Source organism: Watersipora subatra, chromosome 10, assembly GCF_963576615.1.
Source record: "Watersipora subatra chromosome 10, tzWatSuba1.1, whole genome shotgun sequence".
In the NCBI taxonomy this organism is placed as follows: Eukaryota; Metazoa; Bryozoa; class Gymnolaemata; order Cheilostomatida; family Watersiporidae; genus Watersipora; species Watersipora subatra.
The window spans coordinates 1,210,761-1,232,617 of record NC_088717.1 but is presented as its reverse complement, the minus strand read 5'-3'; the positions used below and the strand labels follow the sequence as shown (position 1 = coordinate 1,232,617).

The 21,857-nt window shown below is 36.4% G+C and overlaps 2 protein-coding genes across 2 annotated transcripts; one reads left to right on the top strand and one right to left on the bottom strand.

The window, feature by feature from the left end:
* The first annotated feature begins 6,335 nt into the window (after positions 1 to 6,335).
* LOC137405572 (omega-amidase NIT2-like) lies at positions 6,336 to 11,258 on the top strand. The gene is made up of 6 exons (XM_068091867.1): positions 6,336 to 6,398; positions 6,630 to 6,815; positions 6,925 to 7,102; positions 7,527 to 7,703; positions 9,018 to 9,186; positions 10,744 to 11,258. The coding sequence occupies exons 2-6, from the start codon at positions 6,638 to 6,640 to the stop codon at positions 10,897 to 10,899; spliced, it is 858 nt and encodes a 285-aa protein (XP_067947968.1). The 5' UTR covers positions 6,336 to 6,398; positions 6,630 to 6,637; the 3' UTR covers positions 10,900 to 11,258.
* Positions 11,259 to 11,326: 68 nt separating this feature from the next.
* LOC137405574 (large ribosomal subunit protein uL22m-like) lies at positions 11,327 to 21,564 on the bottom strand. Its single transcript, XM_068091868.1, has 8 exons — positions 21,429 to 21,564; positions 14,385 to 14,460; positions 13,902 to 14,031; positions 13,454 to 13,519; positions 12,913 to 12,990; positions 12,241 to 12,310; positions 11,850 to 11,925; positions 11,327 to 11,573 (listed from the first exon to the last, which is right to left on the bottom strand). The coding sequence occupies exons 1-8, from the start codon at positions 21,478 to 21,480 to the stop codon at positions 11,432 to 11,434; spliced, it is 690 nt and encodes a 229-aa protein (XP_067947969.1). The 5' UTR covers positions 21,481 to 21,564; the 3' UTR covers positions 11,327 to 11,431.
* Between the last annotated feature and the right edge of the window lie 293 nt (positions 21,565 to 21,857).

Below are 21,857 nucleotides of genomic sequence, written 5' to 3'. Positions count from 1 at the left end.
CTTATTAATCAGTAAAATACTTTCCACTCTTGATTTGATCGTTAGTCCTATCACCACCATTTTTTGATAACCAGGTGTATTAACTTTTAAATAACTTTTTAATGCGCACAATTGCTGATCAGCTTTTGTTCAAATGTTTATCATGTCAAATAATATTCAAATGAAATTAATAAAATTGTATAACAACAAAAATCTACCTTACAATAATCATATTAATTTAATACAACTTACTCAATGTGATGTGGCGAAAAAGATCCTATACTTGAGAGTGTTTGTACTATCTCTAGTACATTACAATCTTTATTGTATGCCAATTTCAAACCAAAAGCTGCAACCTTTCAAGAAATACTTTGGGTGGTGTGGAAATAGCACCCACATACTTCTACATTGGGTCCTGCTGCTTTTATTGCTTCGTGCAGACTGATCTCAAAGTCGCAAACAACCTCAAAGGCACTGAATTCTTCAGTGCCGTTGACTACCTTGAGCATCTACAAATGTATACAGTAAAGCCTTAATGCTTTATTATTTTTACTTGCCTTTTTATTTTAATTTGCAAAAAGAGAATGTTTTGAAAAACTCGACCTCATGTAATGTCATTACTTTGTGTGTTGAGACAAACACTTACTAAAAATTTCATGGTATGTTAAAGATATTGTACATAGCGGTGATGATAAACCTTATCAAAGTAAAAACATTATTTTAAGAACTTAAACTTCTGACTTAAATTATTAAGTCAGACAATCAAACGGAGCAAATGTTTACGACTACATGTATATAAATGTGGCTGCAATAAGACACTTTTCTGACATACCCTCCAATAGCCTTAATTTTTATGAACACAAATAATAATGTCACAACATAACTTATGCTCAACTGCTGCTGGGCACAAGAAAAACTAAAAAAGTGAATAACAATTCTCAGGTTGATAAGCTGGCAGTTGTCAGTCCTGAATTAGTGCCCATATTCCCCCATAAGCCTGATTTATTCTGCTGGCTACGTGTTCAGTGGGATGATCAGTATAGGTGCTTTTATAAAAACACCATAGGCATAAGAAAACGGCTATCTACAGCCATCTCCTTTCTCGGTGGTCCCTGATGATCAGACTCAGAGTTACAGAGCCTGAGTGAGTATGAGTTGGCTGAAACATACGACATATTTATTGTTGCTGCGAGCATAACCTTCTGATGTGAAATATGATCTTTCAGCTTTATGAACACCACCCAGGGAGCCTGCATAAGCAAAGTTGAATTAGAGTAGAATGACAAACAGGACTCCCTGAATAACCTACATTTATAATAGGCCTAACATCACATAAGCATAGGCCCCAAACATACTTGCTGGTAGTTGTAAGATAAACTGCACCTCTTTGGTCAGTTGCAAATTTTTCCAAAGCTGCTTAAAATGCGCTGTTGCTGGCTTGGTAGCAAGTAAACACAAATACATTATACATCGCTAAATTCAAAATCTCATCACTACTTGGAATACCTCATCACGCTATGGTTAGAATGCAATAAGATTGAATTTCCTGAACTTTCCCAAACCCAAGTTCCCAAAAGTTATTGATTAACTTGAGCATCATAAGGTTTCACCACAGGTTTTTGTATTCTAAAAGGAAAGAGTATAAATGTATTACTCCAAAATTCGAGTCTTGAGGTAATTTATAAAGGCATGTTTTGTATAATGCCAGAAAAAAGGTTTTTTTTTTGTATACAGTATACATAACTGAATTGTCAGTTTCAGCATGGCTCACCCCAGTGAGCAACAGCGAGTTGTTTTACGCGAGAACAAGCAAGAAAAATCCGACTGGGCAGAGCCAAACATAGGGTCACACACATAGGCAATTTTTTTTACTTTTTTGTGATCATAATTTTCTGTCAATTAGTGAGTAAACATGTTCAGACATACAGAAACAAGAAAGTTTTTATAATGAAATAATCTCTCATGATGATATGGGGTATGCAAGTAGATTTTTCTGGTATGGTGTGTGACGGGCGGCACAATAGGTCATCTTTCTTAAAATTTTGCTATTCATTCTGAAATAAATTTTGCTTTTCTTTTATAATCAATACAAAAGTAGATTTTAGCTTAGGTGTTTTTTCCTAACAAATGCAACTTTTTTTTACCATTCGCGTGAGCAAAGAATAGCTTGTTCCGCGTGTCACAATTTTAGTGCATTTAGTTGCAGCCTGTTCTTCCTAAGCTATCTGAGGTAAAAATCTTTTATCTATAAAACGAAATTTGGCGAGAATTGGCGAGTTTGACCAGCCAAACTTGCTAATTAGCTGAAAATATAGCTATAGTTTCGGTTTTATGGGCACATGGAAGTATTTGTGACACGCCGAACAATTTTAATAATATGACGATGTCTGCCTTTGTTTGAGATTTCATTTTGATACCTTGCATGGGAAAACATCGCTGGATATTCCAAGGCAAAAAAGCCAGTTTCCTTGAGAGAAATAAAAAATTAGAATTAATTTACGATGTTTCGAACTCAAAACATGGAGTTGGTCAATATTACCCTACTGATACAAACACTTGGCGTGATGCCCGTCAAATTGTGAGGTAATCTTTGAACTGAATGTGTGTTTTTAATGTATGATTACAAAAATCACATCGCATGGCGAAGGTGTAATAGATGGTATTGAGGAAAAGCATCAAACAACAGGTGCTAATGGCAGTGTATCGGAAAAAAGTATGTCGTAAACTCAGCAGTCATTTGCGAAAGCTGCAACAACAATAACTTCCAAATCAGCGAAACCAATAAAGATATTCTCTATCTCAAAAGATAAGATTACTGAAACTGCGCAAATGTGCAAAGAACCCTGGTCCATGGTGCCTTTAATTCATGGCATTTGATCGTGCCATCACATTGCAATTAAAAAATAGTTATGTTGCTCTGATTGATTGATCCCACCTGGCAGCCAATTCCACACACACAGAGCAGCGAACCTAATCAAGAAGTTACCACAAGAGATACTTCACAAACATTAATGGAGTTTTCACCACAAATGCTGGTCGCATTGGCCTATGACTCTGAAGTCAACACGGGAGAAATTCTCATTGCAAAGGCCAATGAAAGTAGCTGAACTATAAAGTACATGCACAGTGCACGCAAGAAGTTCATGCAGCCAAACCCCAACGACAAAAGAACCACCCAGATGAACTTTCCTCTTAAAGTATCTCCAGTTATTGCACCAGGGGTAACTATCAGGTCACTGTGGTACTTTTTACTAAAAAATGAGAAAATGATAACGGCAGAATATGACGATTTTAAGAAAAAATTGTTTACTGCATAAAAGTTTCACAATCTTTGAATCGTATGTGTCTTATAATTCACGGTTAAATAAAATAAGTATAATATATACTAATTTTAAATTATTAGTTGGTTGACCACATGTATATGGGTAGATGTTGTGACTCCAAATCATGACAATTTGTTGTCTAAATACTACAAAACGTAGAGAAATTCTGGATTTTTCGTAGTGTTATTTTTGTCCCACGCGTCACAGTTCCGCGCGTCACAGGTGGTAGTCTTCTTTCAAACCTCACAGAATCATTAAACTTGGTCCTAAAAAACAAAACAGTACATATTTTTAGTAGAAGGGTAGTAGAGATATGAGCTTGCTGAACAATAATGTCATGTGTCAAAAACTTCAGAAGATTTTTGCAATTGATCACAAATCAGTTTTTGATGTCAAATTATGGTTATCACACCAGGTTTGATATTTAATAATTTTTCAATCCATTACATGACAAGGATGAAACCTCATTCAGTGATAGTTGGTGCCAAGTGCTGCCTAAAGCAGCATAAATGATAGCAAAAGTTCACATCTAGGCTGTAAAGTATGCGAGGGAGCATTCCAATGTGCTGCGCCTCACAATCATGCCAAAAATGGCCGTGTCTGACTTTATGAGATCTTAAGAGCTTTATATGATCTAGCAAGACTAGCATGCAATATCAAGGAAAAACTTCGGCCATATGACTATTCATGCTATAACAGAATGAAGAACACAGATCCTACTGATTGTATTTATATCAGGATTGAGTGACTAACATAGCCTCTTTGAGCATGTTCCGCATTACCAATTGAGGATTATAAGCCCAAGCAATCGAGTGAGAAACCTAGGCCCAAGGGAGTATATTGCCCAATATGAAGTGAGGAATATAGGCCCTTTGAGTATATTGCGCAATCTTGAGTGAGGAACATAGACCCAAGTGAGTATAACATGCTCATTATGACGTGAGGAGTATAGGCCCTTTGATTATATTGCGCAGTCTTGAGTGAGGAACATAGGCCCAAGCAAGTAAAATATGCTCGTTATGATGTGAGGAATATAGGCCCTTTGTGTATATTGCGCAATCTCAAGTGAGGAACATAGACCCAAGCAAGTAAAATATGCTCATTATGATGTGAGGAACATAGGCCCTTTGTGTATATTGCGCAATCTCAAGTGAGGAACATAGACCCAAGCAAATGAAATATGCTCATTATGAAGTGAGGAATATAGGCCCTTTAATTATATTGCCCAATTTCGAGTGAGGAACATAGACCCAAGGGATTATAATATGCTCATTATGAAGTGAGGAGTATAGGCCCTTTGAGTATATTGCGCAATCTTGAGTGAGGAGCATAGGCCCAAGCAAGTGTAGTATGCTCGTTATGGAGTTAGGAATTTAGGCCCTAGTGAATACCTATATCGTAATATAGCGAGTGAGGAACATAGGCTCAAGCGAGTACGTTGTACAATATCGAGTGAGGAACATAAGCCCTCAAGATTATAATTATATTATAATTGAGTGAGGGACATAGGCCCTCATTATTATATTTATAATAAAATAGAGTGAGAAACAGAGACCTTCATGATTATATTTATATTATAATAGAATGAGGGACATATTATATTTATAATATAAATAACTATATATAGTTATGAGTGAGTAACTATATACGTAACTAGTAATAATATAACTAATTTAGGTAATAAAATATTAAAAATATAATATTGTTATAGTTATAATAAAATAGAGTGAGGAACATAGTCTTTCATTATTGTATTTATATTATAATTGAATGAGGAACATAGGCCTTCATTATTATATTTATAACATGATAGAGTGAGGAACAGAGACCCTCATGATTACATTTATAATATAATAAAATGAAAAACATATTATTTTATAATATACATAACTATATACAGCTGATAATATAAATAATTTAACTAATAAAATATATATAATACAACATTGTTACATTTATAATAAAATAGAGTGACGAACAAAAACTCTCATGATTATGTTTATATTATAATAAAATGAGAAACATATTATGTTTATAATATACGTAACTATACATAGCTAATAATAGAAAAAATTTAACTAATAAAATATTTATAATATAACATAATTATATTTATAATAAAGTATAGTGAGGAACATAGGCCTTTCACGGTTTTTATTTTTATGCTAATAGAATGAAGGACACAGGCCATCAGGGTTATCTTTATAACAGAGTGTAGACCATAGGCCATCACGATTATATTTATAATATATTAGGGTGATGAACATAGGCCCTCATGATTATATTTATAATATAATAGAGTTAAGAATATAGGCCCTTATTACTATATTTATAATATAATCGAATGAGGAACTTTGGCCCTAATGATTTTATTTATAATATAGTTGAGTGAGGAGTATAAACCTCATGATTATATTTATACAGTATTATAATTGAGTGAGGAACATAGCCTCATGATTATGTTTATTTACTATATCATTTAGTGTAGAGCATCGGTTTTCTTGGCATACAATATCATATGGTGGAACATTACGCCTAGAAGAAAAATTGTATAATATTACAGAGTACGTAACATAGGCTTACATGATTATGTTAATATTGTTATGGAGTGAGATATATAGAGTTTATGGCTTTTATAATTAGAAATGTAGGCTTACATGAACGCTTGTCTATAATTAAATAAAAAAATGAAGTAGCCTTTGAATTTATCTATATTACTTTAAAATAAAAATGACTGAAAAAGATGGTTTTTTTGCGTATTCTAATTTGATAATTCGTGTATTATCACTACTAATTTTTAGTGAACGTTCATTCGTCAGATCTTTTTATTTTCTCTCAAGTTCAGCAGAGCGGTTTGTATTTTCCCAACGGCGTGATTTCACAACGACGGTTTTAATTTAAACAGCAATAATTGCATTTGCTTTAGAAGTTGTCTGTCCTTTTCAGAAATTTTATCCGATTTTGCGGAAAAGTGCGGAACATAGGGCCTTGCGGAACATAGGGCGTGCGGAACATAGACCTGTCACCGCAAAGCCTGCTTCACCCAAGCGACATCACAATCAACGAAATCACCAAAGGTCTCTTTTCATGGTTCAGGTAATAACTTGTTCAAATCTTTTTTGGTCGAAAAAGCGAACTATTCACCGTTATTCTTTTGCATATAATTAAATTGGCACATAAAAATCTAAAAATGGAAATTGACTACTAGTGCAAATCTTGTCACACATGAAAAGTGTCTGGTTTGCTGATTGGCTTGTTGTCTTACAATTACAGCTACTCGCCTCAGGAAATTCTTGTGAGAGCAAATTTTGTGTGTGCTTGTTTTAGGCTTAATTATGGCTACTAAGATACCAACCGCACTCATTCAGATGTCAGTCGCTGCATGCAAGGAGACTAACCTTAGAAATGCTAGGGATCTGATATGCAAAGCAGCTGCTAAAATAAAAGCTTCAGCATTGGGTCAAGAAAAAACACCACTAATAGTTCTCCCTGAGTGCTTCAATTCACCCTATGGTAAGCCTTATAAAGCTGCTTTTCTATAGCATTGCAGCTACACTTTTTATCACCGCGGAGACAGAGACCGGCATATAGGTGACTAAGTTAATCTTGTTTTTGAATTCAGGAACACAGTACTTTGAGGAGTATGCAGAAGAAATTCCTGGAAAAACAACAGAGATGCTGTCAAGTGTGGCCAAGGATGAGGGTGTGTATCTAATAGGAGGCAGCATGCCCGAGAAAAGATCCGAAAAACTGTACAACACAGCAACAGCATATAATCCAAGAGGCGAAATGATAATGAAGTGAGAAGTTTACCTAATACAGTAATATGAAAGTAGTCTACATTGGTGAATCCATGTTTGTGAGTCTGGTAGGGTGATTTATAGCAATTTCATCTCTATGTAATTGGCTGTATTAAAATTCTGGCAGATTAAGGTTCGTGCAGAAAAATATGGCAAATTTGAATTGGTTTTGCATGGTTTATTTAGGATTTCACAAAAATAGTTTCTAGCGTTCTGCTATTTGCAGTGAGCCTTCAACTTCTATGTGCAATTTGCATGATTTGTTTGCCACTCTTGTCTCAGAAACTATCTTTATGCTCTTTTTACACACTTGAAGTTTTTACTCCTACTAATTAATAACATGTTTTCACATTTCACATTAATTAATATATTATTAAAGACAGCTGCTCCTTATCTAGATGTTCCTTGTTTTCTAATTCTACAGATACAGCAAGATTCATTTATTTGACATCGATATTCCGGGTAAAATAAGGTTCAAGGAATCGGAGGTTCTTACAGCTGGAGATGAACTGGGTATGTTCGAGATGTCAAACGGAGTTAAAATCGGTATGGGGATTTGCTACGATATGAGGTTTCCAGAACTTTCTATCCTGCTTGCCAAGTAAGCCAATTAATCCCTGCCTCTCATAAGTGGTAAATTTTGACTAGTGATTAGTATACATTCTTGCAGACCAGAACTTTAGTTCTTGATTAGCCATTAGAAATATGGCAAGCGTTGTATTCTCATGAATGCATGATGAAGGGTTTCCTGCAGATTGGAGAACACAGCTACTAGTCAAAGTACCTCCAAGTCGGTCTTGGTTCACAATGTTTCTTATTAACCACAGTGGATTAGTGGGTCTACTAACAATAGTTTGTTGGTCTGCTGACAATAGTTGGTTGGTCTACTCACAATAGTTGGTTGGTCTACTCACAATAGTTGGTTGGTCTACTGACAATAGTTGGTTGGTCTACTCAAAATAGTTGGTTGGTCTACTCACAATAGTTGGTTGGTCTACTCACAATAGTTGGTTGGTCTACTCACAATAGTTGGTTGGCCTACTCACAATAGTTGGTTGGTCTACTAACAATAGTTGGTTGGTCTACTAACAATAGTTGGTTGATCTACTGACAATAGTTTGTTGGTCTACTGACAATAGTTTGTTGGTCTACTGACAATAGTTGGTTGGTCTGCAAACAATAGTTGGTTGGTCTACTCACAATAGTTGGTTGGTCTACTCACAATAGTTGGTTGATCTACTCACAATAGTTGGTTGTTCTACTGACATCAGTTGGTTGGTCTGCTGACAATAGTTGGTTGGTCTACTCACAATTATAGTGGGTTGGTCTACTGTCAATAGGTGGTTGGTCTACTGACAATAGGTGGTTGATCTACTCACAATAGTTGGTTGTTCTACTGACATCAGTTGGTTGGTCTGCTGACAATAGTTGGTTGGTCTACTCACAATTATAGTGGGTTGGTCTACTGTCAATAGGTGGTTGGTCTACTGACAATAGGTGGTTGGTGTACTGACAACAGTTGTTCAGACAGTCTATGATGATTAGGGGATATGGTAAATGAGAAGGTCTCAAGCAAACCTTTCGTGTATACAGCAGGTCAATGAAATCAAGATGAATATGAAGTTGCCTATTTGGGCTATGCACTATGTAAGTTAGTCGAGCAACACTTCCTAAACTGCACACACCTATACTACATGTACATATCCTTCTCATCTAAGCAGCCAAGCAGCAGTAGGTCAGCAATAACGTTGAAATAATATGCTGACTTGGTCATATTGCTGCTAGTAGTTATGTACGTGTTCAACTCACTTTTATTCTACACTCTAGTCAGAGTATGACTTTGTGACAGGACTAAAAGACAAGAGCTAACACATTTCTTACTTGCATAATAGTTTTAGCTTACAATCTTCTACAGGGCCAGCTGTGACTTTTTGGTGTTTCCTGGAGCCTTTAACATGACGACGGGTCCTCTGCACTGGGAACTGCTGCAGAAGGGCAGAGCTATCGACAATCAATTATACGTAGCAGCCTGTTCGCCTGCCAGAGATGAAACTGCTACGTATATAGCCTGGGGTCACTCATCTGTAAGTTACTAACTTGTTCACTCCTTCAGTATGTATATTGGGAACGGGCTTATCTTAAGTAGCTGACGCTCAGCAACTAGATATATTTTATCTATAATATATATATATTATTTTCATATATGTAAATTAGTTGAGAATTACATAGAGTAATTATCTTGGTTAGCTACTGTCAGTTTTCTGCTTGGGCAATCATCAGGCTGCAGATCTCAACTCAATATATATACATGTATATCTATAACTGTCAAAGTTTGTGTCTGTCGTCTGTCTGTCTGTCGTTCAATCAAGCTATAGCGTTTAGTATATAACCAAATCTATATCTAATATATCCATATCAAATCATATCAAATATATAACAAATCCATATCGCAGATGATTTGATCTCAGAACCTTCTGCTCATCAGGTGATAAGCTCATCCATTAATCAAAGGTTGACTTGCAACAAATTTCTCATTACAGTTATTTGGTATCAAAAGATTCACCATGTCTTACTCTGTTGTGTTGTAAGTGCAAAATATGTGGAAATGTGATTACAAGCTCTTAGAAGCTCAAAAACGAAAAGCCGCCGTAGATTGGAATTTCTTTATTTCGATGACGTAGCCACGAAATTTGGTTATTGTCTTGTCACGTGATGTTCTCACGTGAATTGAAAGGCCAATAAAAAGCTCAATATAAACTTATCGTAGCACTAGTTTATGACAAACACTTCGGGTTTTACCGAAGATCCCGTATCTAATATAGATGCTCGCTACTTTACAGTTTTGTTTCGGCCTGGTCTAATCGGCAAGTTGTAATCTGATCATGTGACCCAATACTTCGCAAATAGTTTTTGCAGCACTTTTCGATTATCACAGGTGACCAACAGGCTCGTCATGATTATCAGACAATGATATGTACTCCTTCGAAGTAAGGTTAAAAAGTTAAATGAATTTTTGCGGTAAGTTATAAGAAATAACTGCTAAAAGTGACAGCATTACAATGACGATAAAAAAGACGCGTAAGAACAATAGACATGGTTTTATTGAATGCGTGAAGTATATTTGTGAAAATATTTCGATGAATAAGGTTGCATGAAAGTGTAAACAGAAACCATCTCTCACAAATGCGTCACATTTGAGCCGTTTTGGAAAAAGAATCCAAACTACGGGGGTCTCGCGTGGCTGCGAGTAACTGTTCGTTTTTGAGCTTTTAAGAGCTTGTAATCACATTTCCACATATTTGGCACCTACAACACAACAGAGTAAAACATGGTGAATCTTTTGATACCAAATAACTGTAATGTAAATTTTATTATAAGTAAGTTTTATTATAAGTCAACCTTTAAGCTACTCGAGATGCGGTTGATTCATTGGACGATATGTCATTGTCTGAATTAAAATATGCATAGCGACTCTGTGTTACGCGCAAAATCAACAAAAGTTACTCTACCGGCTCTTACTAGTAAGTTTAGCAGTATGGATAGTAGCTTACTCAAATTGGCCATATTCCTTTTGCAGAGGAACTGTTTATATAACCGTAGAGTAGCGACAGTATATGAATTGCAGACTATTTCATCAATAGGTGGTTGATCCTTGGGGTGAAGTGATAGCCAAGGCAGCGGCAGCAGAGGAAATTATATATGCTGAGATAGACTTGGAAAAGAAACAGGCCGTTAGACAACAAATACCGGTGCAGACACAAAAACGTGATGATGTCTATAAAGTTACTGGTGCGTAGCCATTGGCTGACTCTACACTGACTCAACTTAGCTTTCTCACTACACACGCAACTGCAGTTCTCATTTCAGAGAAATCAAATGATTTATACTGTTGATATTTACAGGAAACACAGATTTGCTTTGCTTTTTTATACAGTTTTGATACATTTATACCTGTTCAATCACTTTATTGAATGGAAATAAAGACACTTCATTTGCTATGTGTTTGTTCATGGACTAGAAACTGTGGTCATTGATTCCTCAATATGGCACCTGCGTGTGGTCTTAGCCATTTCAGGTACATGGCTGAGTATTTGTGTACCCATACTTTTCAAATGTCATATGACGCCAGGAGATTAATAAAACTTTTTGCAGTGGAGTTGATTGTATTCCGCAACCTTGTTAAATGTGCAAGTAAATAAGTACAATAACATATGACGCAGCTGGTACAAAGCTGAGTGGATTGTATTATATAACAACATGAATAAGTACAACATCATGAGAGCTGGCTGGTAACAAAACACTCAGAGAGACAGCATAATAGGGCAGAACTCATAAAGAATGATAAATCTTCCTGTTACGCATGTCTGAGATGTAGTTAGCTTTGTGCTCATGTCCAGTAAGTTTAGGGGCGTAGTAATGTTCAGGAGGTAGTCCTTCCCTCAACTTGATGAATACATGGATGAATTTATAGCTAAAAACATGATAAGTACAATAAACTGACCATTCTTACAATTGCCGATGGTTACAATTGAGCGAAATTACAGACCAGAATGAATGACACTGAAGCCATGAAGATAAACTCTAGTGAATGATATGCAATAGGGTATAGCTAAGTGTAAACCGTGGTCAGTGATGGCTAAAGATGAAATGCAGGGTAATGTGAGCTACCACTCTTAAAATCTTGTAGTCTGAGAACTATGCTACAGAGCTATTTGCTTATAATACTATGAAGAAAACAGGTTCTTACTGGACTATGCCTTTATGCGTCTTCGCATGCTTACGGATTCCAGCTAGATGTCCTGCCTTGGCCGGAAAAGCTTCGGCTACAAAATGTGAGCAAAGATTAAGATAAATGAAAATAATAATAGATATATTTCATATATATCGTTCAAATAGAAGTTCAAAAAAATATCTCCAGAGCCCTTTCCAAATGAAAGGTAGTACATGTAAGTTACAACTAAAGCAACTTGGTTTAACCACTAACAAACTAGGAATAGAAAATGCAAGCAAATCACTTGACAATAGAACACGCAAGCCAGGGCACATTTACCACAGGCAGCAGCTAACAAGAAGAGTGATGACTCTGCAGTGCGAATCCAAAAGGCTGGCTTACTCTCATTCATGGAGAAAAGACTCACCTATCCATAGATTGGATCTGTACTCAACGTTGTGTTTCTCCACAGCCAGGTCCTGTGCCTCTTCGATTATCTATCATAAGAACAAAACAGTCAACCTGTATGAAAGATACTCTACACTACAGGTAGAACCGTGGCTGCACTTTAGATAGAGCCTTGGCTATGCTACAGGTAGAAGCTTGGCTACGTTACAGGCAAAACCTTAGCTACGCTACAGGTAGAACATTGGCTACGTTACAGGCAAAACCTTTGCTACTCTACAGGTAGAACCTTGGCTACGTTACAGGCAAAACCTCAGCTACGCTACAGGTAGAACATTGGCTACATTACAGGTAAAACCATAGCTACACTACAGGTAGAACCTTGGCTACACTGCAAGTAGATCCTTGGCTATAGTACAGGTAGAACCTTGGCTATTCTTCAGGTAAAACCGTGGCTAATCTACAGATAGAACCTTGTCTACGTTTCAGGTACAACCTTGGCTACGCTTAAAGTAAAACTTTAGCTACGCTACAGGTAGAACCTTGGTTATGCTACAGGTAGAACCTTGGCTATGTTACAGGTAAAACCTTGGCTACACTACAGATATTCTCTTTCGCAATCTAGAGAAATTACCCCAAAAATAGCCACGATTCTACACTCTACTAGTCTAAAACGGAGTATAGCAAACACTACCTCTTTGAGTATTTGTGCTCCCTCCCTCTGCTTGAATGGTAACTGTTTCTTTGCCTCATCTACACTCATTCCACGAACCTGGAGATGATGATGGCATTGAAAATGGAGCATAGAATAAACTATGAAGTTTTACATGTATCTTAACCACATATATTAAAACAATTTTTTTTATAAAAATGACCACCAATCAAGGTTTTTACATATAATGCGGTGCCTCAAATAACCGCATATCAACGAATTAGAATTAAATCATATCAGTTTATGTGAAGACAGTATGTGCAGGTGAGATAATGCTAATCCGCAATGATATAAAACTTCAACAGAAAGGGATAAAAGCCTGACGATTTCTATAATCTATAATAATTAATATTAATCAATTATATAGATTATAATAATTAACATTAATTAATTATTATATAATAAATATCTAATAACTATAATCTAAATCATTCGATTTTATGATTTTCTAGCTTGACAAACCTAGGACGTGGGTTAAAGGTAATCATATAAAGGATGATAACATGATGGAAACTCCACTCACCATGCGACAAAGATAGAGCATCTTTTGTTGCTGATATCTTATGTGACATCTCTGATGGTAGACCTCCTACAATACCAAAAACGTACAGTTCATCCATGCATATATCCAAAGTGTACCAAAGTCTACCGAAAGAGAACAGTTCATCCATGCATATATCCAAAGTGTACCAAAGTCTACCGAAAGAGAACAGTTCATCCATGCATATATCCCAAGTATACCAAAGTCTACCAAAAGCGAACAGTTCATCCATGCGTATATCCAAAGTGTACCGAAGTCTACCAAAAGCGAACAGTTCATCCATGCATATATCCAAAGTCTACCAAAAGCGAACAGTTCATCCATGCGTATATCCAAAGTCTACCAAAACGAACAGTTCATCCATGCGTATATCCAAAGTGTACCGAAGCTATTCTAAACAAAAATCACTCTGATTACAATAAGTGCTTACAGCTGGCCTTTCAGGTTCACCATCTTTGGTTGGTGGAAAAACAACTTGGTTATACTTGAGCCAGTTCTCAGGTGGTTCGGTCTTAATTTGACAAGGACGAGATGTGTGAAGCAGCTTAAACTGTGTGAACCTAAACATGGAAATATTTAATCAAAATGTTCATGAAATGAGATTTTTCCAAAAAAATAGGTAAAGAGACAAGAGATCCGGAAAAAATATTGTAAAGCACTTTTTCAAGTACAGCTACAACAAAATAATCATGTTTTAAGTTGATCCAACATACAGAGATAGGACGCAACAGAGTTGAATGACGCAGAGGAACATACGGAAGAGGAATAAGACCAGTGACAATGAATATTATATATTATGCTGATTCTCATACATAGAAGTGAATCCTGTAGGTCAGAAAATAAATATCTGTTTACTTTGAGTTGACCCAAACATTGGCTCAGAATCACAACCAGACGATCAAGATGTACTTACGGTGTGTGTGCTTCATTCCTCTGCTGGCCTGAATAGCTAGTTGGACAGAAAATCACTGTGCATGAACTTGTAGCTCCTGTTAAATATACAGCCTACATAGTATACATAGCCAATATCTAGGCATTCACCTGCTAAATAATATACACCCTACATATATTGATACAGCGAGAAAACAAAATATTACAAAGAAGGGTATAATGTACAAATATTAATGCAAATTGTTGAGAAAATACTTTTTATTTAGTATTGGTAAACGTGAATAACAGTACGGTACTATCTATAACAACATCTCTATTAACTTATCTCCGGAGTGTTGATAGGGATATAAAGCTGCTTTATGGGAAAGTGGAAAGAAAGGAATCTTTTCAAACTACTAAATTAAGTTGGAGGCTGTGAAAGTATAAGGTTGTTTCTAGATTGTCAGATTCATATTGCTCCTGAGTCTATTCGGTTCGATCAACAATCGCGAAAGCACGCGCTGAAACTGAGTAGGTTACGTACAAATTATCAAATACCAAAATTCAGTTTGATACAAATCAACTATAAAGATAGATTTTTGGACCAAGCTAAAAAGATCATCACATTTTGGACTGTTCATGAGTTTAACAAAACAAAATTGGTTATTAATTACTAACAAGAGCAATATCGATACTCATTACTAAAGAAAAAAATTTTTGCTCGTCAAAAAGCTACCTCGAGTATTTTTCAAAAATTCACCATGAACTTTGACATCTCACAACTAAAAACCTAGTTTTTTCCAAGCAGTGCTTTCCTGCCCTTGACTGTTAGGCCTACAGATTTAGGCTCTATAACAATTATTAACACAAAGAGAAGTTCTCTGTTGCTATTTTTGGTAAAATTGCCAGCAGTAAAAAAATGATGCTTGGGATGAAAAATTTTTGGGAGAAAGTAACATTTTTGAAATATCTCACTAAAATTGCAATTTGAATTAAAATTACAGTACCATATATGCAAAAACCATTTTAGTCCAATATACAATTGAAATGTTTAAAAATCCAGTCTCCTACCACTTCAATGGTTAAACTCATAGCACAAAAAGGTTAAGGGAAAAATGACCGGGTTCATTGAGAGTGATTGTTCTTAATGCATGCGATGATGCGTTCTTGAGTTATTAATCGGATAAAGCGTGGTGCATTTATATGAAAAACTAAAAATCTAAGATTGGCAACTGGGCCTATTTTTCCCTTTAAAGAAGCCATAGGTAACGCATAAAGCTCTGGTAATCTGCTCTTAGAACACTGCCCTTACTTCTCCAAAAGAAGACACAAGTAGTCCATTAGTTTCTATCAGCAGTTCTATTTTTGTACCTCCACTTCAGCAAGATCAGTATCGCCATGCGAAAACATATGCTGGGAGTTGGCTTTCATAAGTGATCAGGTAACACATACGAGCCCTCTGGACACCGCCCCCGCCCCCTTCCTCCAACCCCAATTAACTGGGAATGTACAGTTAGTCGGGAGTCATTTTTGTACCTCACCTACTTCAGCAAGATCAGTATCGCCATGCGAACACATGTGCTGAGAGTTGGCTTTCAGAAGTGATCAGGTAGCACATACTAGCCCTCTGGACACCGCCCCCTCTTCCAACCCCAATTAACTAGACATGTACAGTTAGTTGGGAGTCATTTCATAACCTAAAGTACTTCTTTACAAACAACACTTGCAGCTCCTTTGGAAGATTAATTGAATACATTTCTTTGCCATGCGAGAGCAGCCAACATAAAGCAGGCCATGAGTGAAACATTGTGCATATTATATTATAGTACAAATTATTCTGCAATGCCTGAAGGTAGTCAACTAGCGTAGATATCTTGGTATCTAATTAAATGCTAAACTGAATGTTACAAGTTTGGGTACCATACATAACTAATTTTTATAAAACACTTTAACTACTGTCTATATTATTTTTTCAGCGAAATGAGTTCAAGCAAAATTACAAGTCGATCAGTTTTTTAAGTCTATAGATTTTGATGTTGGCCGTGGCAATGTAATGATCACTGAAACTTTAAAAGATGACATCAATGGCACAAAGAACAGAGGTGTCAACAGTACAGATCAGATGTAAAACATTGCTAATGACATGGTGTTGGCTTAAGTGCAATCTGTGGCAGATTGTTTTCCAAACAAATAAGGCAATTGATCCATTGTGGAATTGTTTGTACCATTCCTCCAGTTTCACCTGCAGTATTCTCCAGTTGATCTCGTAGAGATTCATATCATCACGTGGCATTATAGGATGATCCTGGCGTCTGTTTTAGCTTCTGCATAAGCTTGTTCAGTTTCTCTCAGGCAAATATGTGGTCGGTTGTAACAGAATATCTTGAAGTTATGTTTCACCCTTTTTACAGCCCGTTTCTTTAAGCTTTTATCAATGTAAATTCAAAATGCCCCATCTCTAGAGAAGGTTCTGTTCTTTTTGAACATCTTACTTTTCTGTATCATTACTTTTATTTGTTATAATGCAGCTAATTGGTACAGTTTTGTATGTGTTGCTATTATGAGGCACTATAATAGAGCCCATGGTAAGGGAATAAAGGTTGGTTAGTTTGCCTTGATCTTGTGTGAGTTGAAAACAAATTTATATATATGTTTGCTTGTTTACAGGCTGTTTTCAAAGTCCGTCATACTTTTACCGGCTCAAACCTTTCAATGCATAGCGTTCTTATTCTGAATTCAGAATCATCTCCTTCCTTTTGCCTTAAATATCTTATCTCTTCCCTTAAGAACTACTCTTCGATTTAAATTTTGTGACTCATATCTTGCATAAGATTCTCTCATTTTTTACATTCCCTGAGTTTATTCATCTCACAAACTTCTACTTACAGCATTCACCGTCTAATACGACTTTCATAGGTCTTAGTCTGCTGTCATATGACTTATCCTTTTTCCAAGTCATACGACAGCAACAGGTTTATTTAGGATTTTACAGCATTTTTTTGCATAAACTCACTTACACGTTTATTGAGTGTCTTGCCTTCCATTTTTGCCACATCATAAAATATAGAGTTGTTCTTCCTGGTATCTGCTTTATTGAATTCAATGTGGTACTTGACAATATTCTCTGTTTGTTTGCTAGCTGCAGCAGCTGTTTCATCTGTTCTACATTCTGCTTGACTTTGCCTTCTTCAAGTTGTCTGATCTCTTCAACATTTTGTTTTGGGCATCCATACAGGTTATCTAGGTTTTCATGATGTATTCTTCAATACTTTCAAGTTTGTCAATGGCACTATGCTGTGATGTAGTTACCCTGGGCATGGCTCTCGTGGAGATTGGGAGAGAGAGCCTGGGACACATAGCGAAAAAAAGGTAAGATAACTTCGGCAAAACGAGCGACATATGTTACATATGACACTCAGACTGATACTAATGAAAGCGTGTCGATAGATTCCGATCTCACGATGTATTAGATGTGGCGCGTTTAAAAGCCTATCGTCACGGTAACGTGACTTGATCTAGTGAAAGGCCCTATGTTTTTGATAGACTGGGTAGTTATGCAATACCCCGTTTGATAACAAAACGATAAGAATCGTAGGTTACTATTCTCTTGCGTTTTCACGTTTGCGGTTTCATTTCATTTACTGATAAAAAATGGAGCGATTCAAAAATCATCTATCAAAGTTAGGAATAGGCACGCTGAGACCAAAACAGTCTCAAGCTTTACAACATATTATCGTAGGTTTTGACTAATTTATAGTTCTTCCTACTAGCTTCGGAAAGAGTATTTGCTTTCAGATGGCACCGTTTTGCAGTGGTAGGTCCGAGTTGTTCATAATAACTGTCGCGAGTAATCACAATACTCGCGAGTAAAATAAAACTGAGATTACTTTTTACTAGATAAACTTTTCTTTACTAGCAGCGTGCGATTCATTTTTGTTGTTCTATTGCTATTCGTTTGTATTGTTATTGTGAAAATATTTTATTCAATTGATTTAATTTTTGATTACAATTAAATCAAAACTTAATTAATTAAACATATGAAATAATATAACTCCCGTGATTGATTTATTATGCAACCAACATTTCATACTTACTAACCAGCGTTTGTTTGCTGCCAATTCAGATTAAAAATAATACATAATACTCGAGAAGATCATAAAAAAGACCGTCACATGATACTCCTTCGGAAATAACGATTGTGATATTAGTGACTGCAGAAGTCGACTTTTAGAGTTGTCTTCCCCGCGTGTTGCTATGTGTCCCAGGCTCTCTCCAAATCCCCCACAAGAGCCATGCCCAGGCTATGATGTAGTAGTCTCATCCTTTTTGTTACCCTTCTGTCTTTACCATACACTTCACAAAACTACATGAATTCATGTTTCTCCAACCTTTCAATAGCATCAGGGTCTCATGTTTGTAGATGCTGGCACATACCGTGATACCAAAATGAACACCTCTCACATCTTATCCAGTAGTTTTGAAATGTCTTTTTTTTACCATTCACTATAATGGTACGCAACTTCTCTTAACATGTCCAGCAGTCCTCATCTGCTTCGATTTCACCATTGGAAATCTTCTGTTCTCACCTATGTAAGTGCAGCTTTTATAACCCTGATGTGTCACTTTTTATTAAGTAGGATTTATGGTACACTTCACACAATATTTGGGCACAGAGGTAAGGCTAACTCATCTCGCAAACCTAGAATTTTGACCTCTCCAGTTTTTATTATGCTTACTCTTCTTCTTTAGTACTAGAGCTTGTGGCAAGGAGTACGTGTCAATGTTTTTAAGTTCTTATCCAGCACTGTTTACAATGTTGCTGCTATATTGGCAACTAGTTTGTTATGTGAAGCTTGGATTTCAATTTTTTTTAATTTTTAATAGTCTTTGGTAAAAAGCTGTTATAAAAAGTTAGATCTTTGCACGTATTGTAAGTAGGTCACCTCTAGTTTTAGCTCTTGTGTGTTGGAGTGTCTTCAGTTTTACTGTTGATCTGTTCATCATATGAACTGATAAGAGGTGAATGACTTTCCTCCTTTCCTATAAGTCTATACAAAAGGTTATTTTTAATGTTGTAGCGCTTTGATGCTCGAGTTTCCAGATTTAGAGCTTCACACAAGGTTGATTATGCTTCCTCTTCCATTAGAAATTAATCGAAGAGCTGTATTTTGCACCAATTCTATGTTGTACACTTGATACTGTTGGCATGGGTCTTACACTGCTGCACTATACTCTGAATGCGGTCTACACAGACTTATGTAGGCCAGTAGTTTAGCCTACTACAGAGCATTGTCAAAGTATGTTTGATCATACCAAGTTGGCGCTTTAATATTTTATTTTCAATGAGAATTATAAATTTTAAGTCGGATTGTAAAATGATACTAAGGTATTTGGTCTTTTGCACAACTCCTAGAGTGATATGCAATAGCGTATAATTCGCCTGGGGTTATGTATGCTTTGGACTGAAAGCGAGAACAGAATATTTTTCTATATTGAAAGACAAGCACCAGGTTGAAGCCCAGGACTCCAAGGCATTAATGTTTTCTTGAAAAACCTGTTTGTCGGTGTGATTATTTACCACTTGGTAAATGACAGTATTATCTACAAATAGACTGATACCACAGTTAACATGAGTAGATAAATCATTGATGTAAACTGAAAATAAAGTTTGGCCAAGAACAGAGCCAGATGTGAAATGCCAGATGCGACTGGGAGTTCTCGAGATCTTTGACTTTTAAGGGCTACTTTTTGTTCCCAATTACATAGAAAGTTGTGAATCCACATCAGTATTTGGTTGCTGATGCTTTGTGAATAAATTTTGCATCAGCAGTTTGTGTGGCACTTTGTCAAATGCTTTCGCAAAATCTAGTACTACAGCATGGGTAGTATCGTCCTTGTTTGCATTCTTTGCAAAAAAACTACCAGAGAAACATTAGAGACAAATCCAATGAGTCACATACAGATCTGCCACTCCTGTCAAACATGACCTAGACACCAGAAGTAAGTCACAACCTCCACCCTACATGCCGACATCACATGCACCAGCTGAAGACTTACGCAAACAAGATATGTTCACGCACCTGACATAAAGCACTGAGCCTTAACACTTAACCTACACCCACAGGTTAGCCATCCCACATGCCAGACATCTATAAAAGAAAACAGCTCCAATGACTCAGTATCTTTATCTGCCGGTTGATCTACAATCCCTCTCTTCTTCTCAAGGACCTGGTGAGGCTTCCTTTGCTTCTGGAGCCTTCCTTTCTCTTCCTTTTGCCTCTGGAGTCTCTATCCTTTCTCTACCTCTGGAGCCTCCCTCTCTCTTCCCTCTAAAGCCTCTACCATTTCCCTACCTACGGAGCCTCCTTCGCCATCATCAGCTGATCCTGTTCTACTTTCTTATATCAACTACTGAGACTCTATATATAAGGCCTGCCATGACTCTCATCTGACTATCCAAACTCACAGCCGCATGAACCGAGCAAGCAAATATGGACGACCGTTTGAGTAAGGGTGTAACTTTTATTAGCTATTTTAACCTCTTGTCATTAATATTATTGTTTAGAATTTTGTTAGTTGTGTATTTTAATTGTTGCACTTATAGAATAAAGAATTAAATTTTACTAGTAAATATCAGTATTGCTTACAACAGCTTAACACCTTCACTTGTACCTGAACCAGTAATAATCAAATTTGTTCCCACAAGCTAAGCAAAAGTACACAAACTAAACATAGTCAAAATAGAATAATATAACAAGCAATTTCAACACTGATGTTGTGTGTGAATTCGGATTAGTTATGCATAACATAATTTCTCCCAGACCACTCATAACAGTGTTTACGCCTATCTTCCATGTATCTAGTTGGGTAGAAAGGATTCAAAACTGATTGATATAATTTGTTTTCCTATATTTTCCCCTAATTTTTGGTAACCTTATTAAACCAGATGGGTTATTTGGGGTCCTTGCTTTTGATCGCCTTTTTGGGTATTGCTTTTGGATTGCTTTGTATGATTGAACTTACAACGATTATACGTGAGCAGGTAAAGTACAGAACTGTATAGTTAAGTAAAATTAATTTGACTTACTGAAAACATTTTCTTTCATAAAATTAGCGCAACATTGCACAGTTCGAATCATTTTTTGCAAAAAGAAAATGTTTCACGTTAAATCGACGTCCATCAATCAAAGTTAATAAAACGCTGAACTTGACCGGTTCGTCCCTTGCCGTAACCGAATGTCATGGTTTACAATTATGTACAATAAACGCCGTGCCCATCGTGTCACAGTAGCGCTTAGGGCTATTCATCAAGCCAATAAGCTGTGCGCAGTGTTCCTGTCCTTTCGGTCGTTATTTATTTTATAAAAGAAGATTAATTGAATCGCTAAATTGCTACTTCTCTACTATTTCATTTGTTAAAAACACCAACGAAGTGTCTTAATTGGCTGATAGAGCTAACCTTGTTTTATCATCAACGAGAAAGCGTAGCAATCTGGACGGAGAGGCACGATTGTCA

What these genes read in the sequence shown, in the direction of transcription:
- LOC137405572 (XM_068091867.1), top strand. Translation starts at nt 6,638, where the DNA reads ATGGCTACTAAGATACCAACCGCACTCATTCAGATGTCAGTCGCTGCA. An exon ending in CTTTCTATCCTGCTTGCCAA is followed by an intron (nt 7,704 to 9,017) that starts GTAAGCCAATTA and finishes AATCTTCTACAG; the next exon opens with GGCCAGCTGTGACTTTTTGG. An exon ending in TAGCCTGGGGTCACTCATCT is followed by an intron (nt 9,187 to 10,743) that starts GTAAGTTACTAA and finishes TTTCATCAATAG; the next exon opens with GTGGTTGATCCTTGGGGTGA.
- LOC137405574 (XM_068091868.1), bottom strand. Translation starts at nt 21,480, where the DNA reads ATGATTCGAACTGTGCAATGTTGCGCTAATTTTATGAAAGAAAATGTT. An exon ending in AGGAATGAAGCACACACACC is followed by an intron (nt 14,032 to 14,384) that starts GTAAGTACATCT and finishes TTCCATGTTTAG; the next exon opens with GTTCACACAGTTTAAGCTGC. An exon ending in GTGAACCTGAAAGGCCAGCT is followed by an intron (nt 13,520 to 13,901) that starts GTAAGCACTTAT and finishes TTGGTATTGTAG; the next exon opens with GAGGTCTACCATCAGAGATG.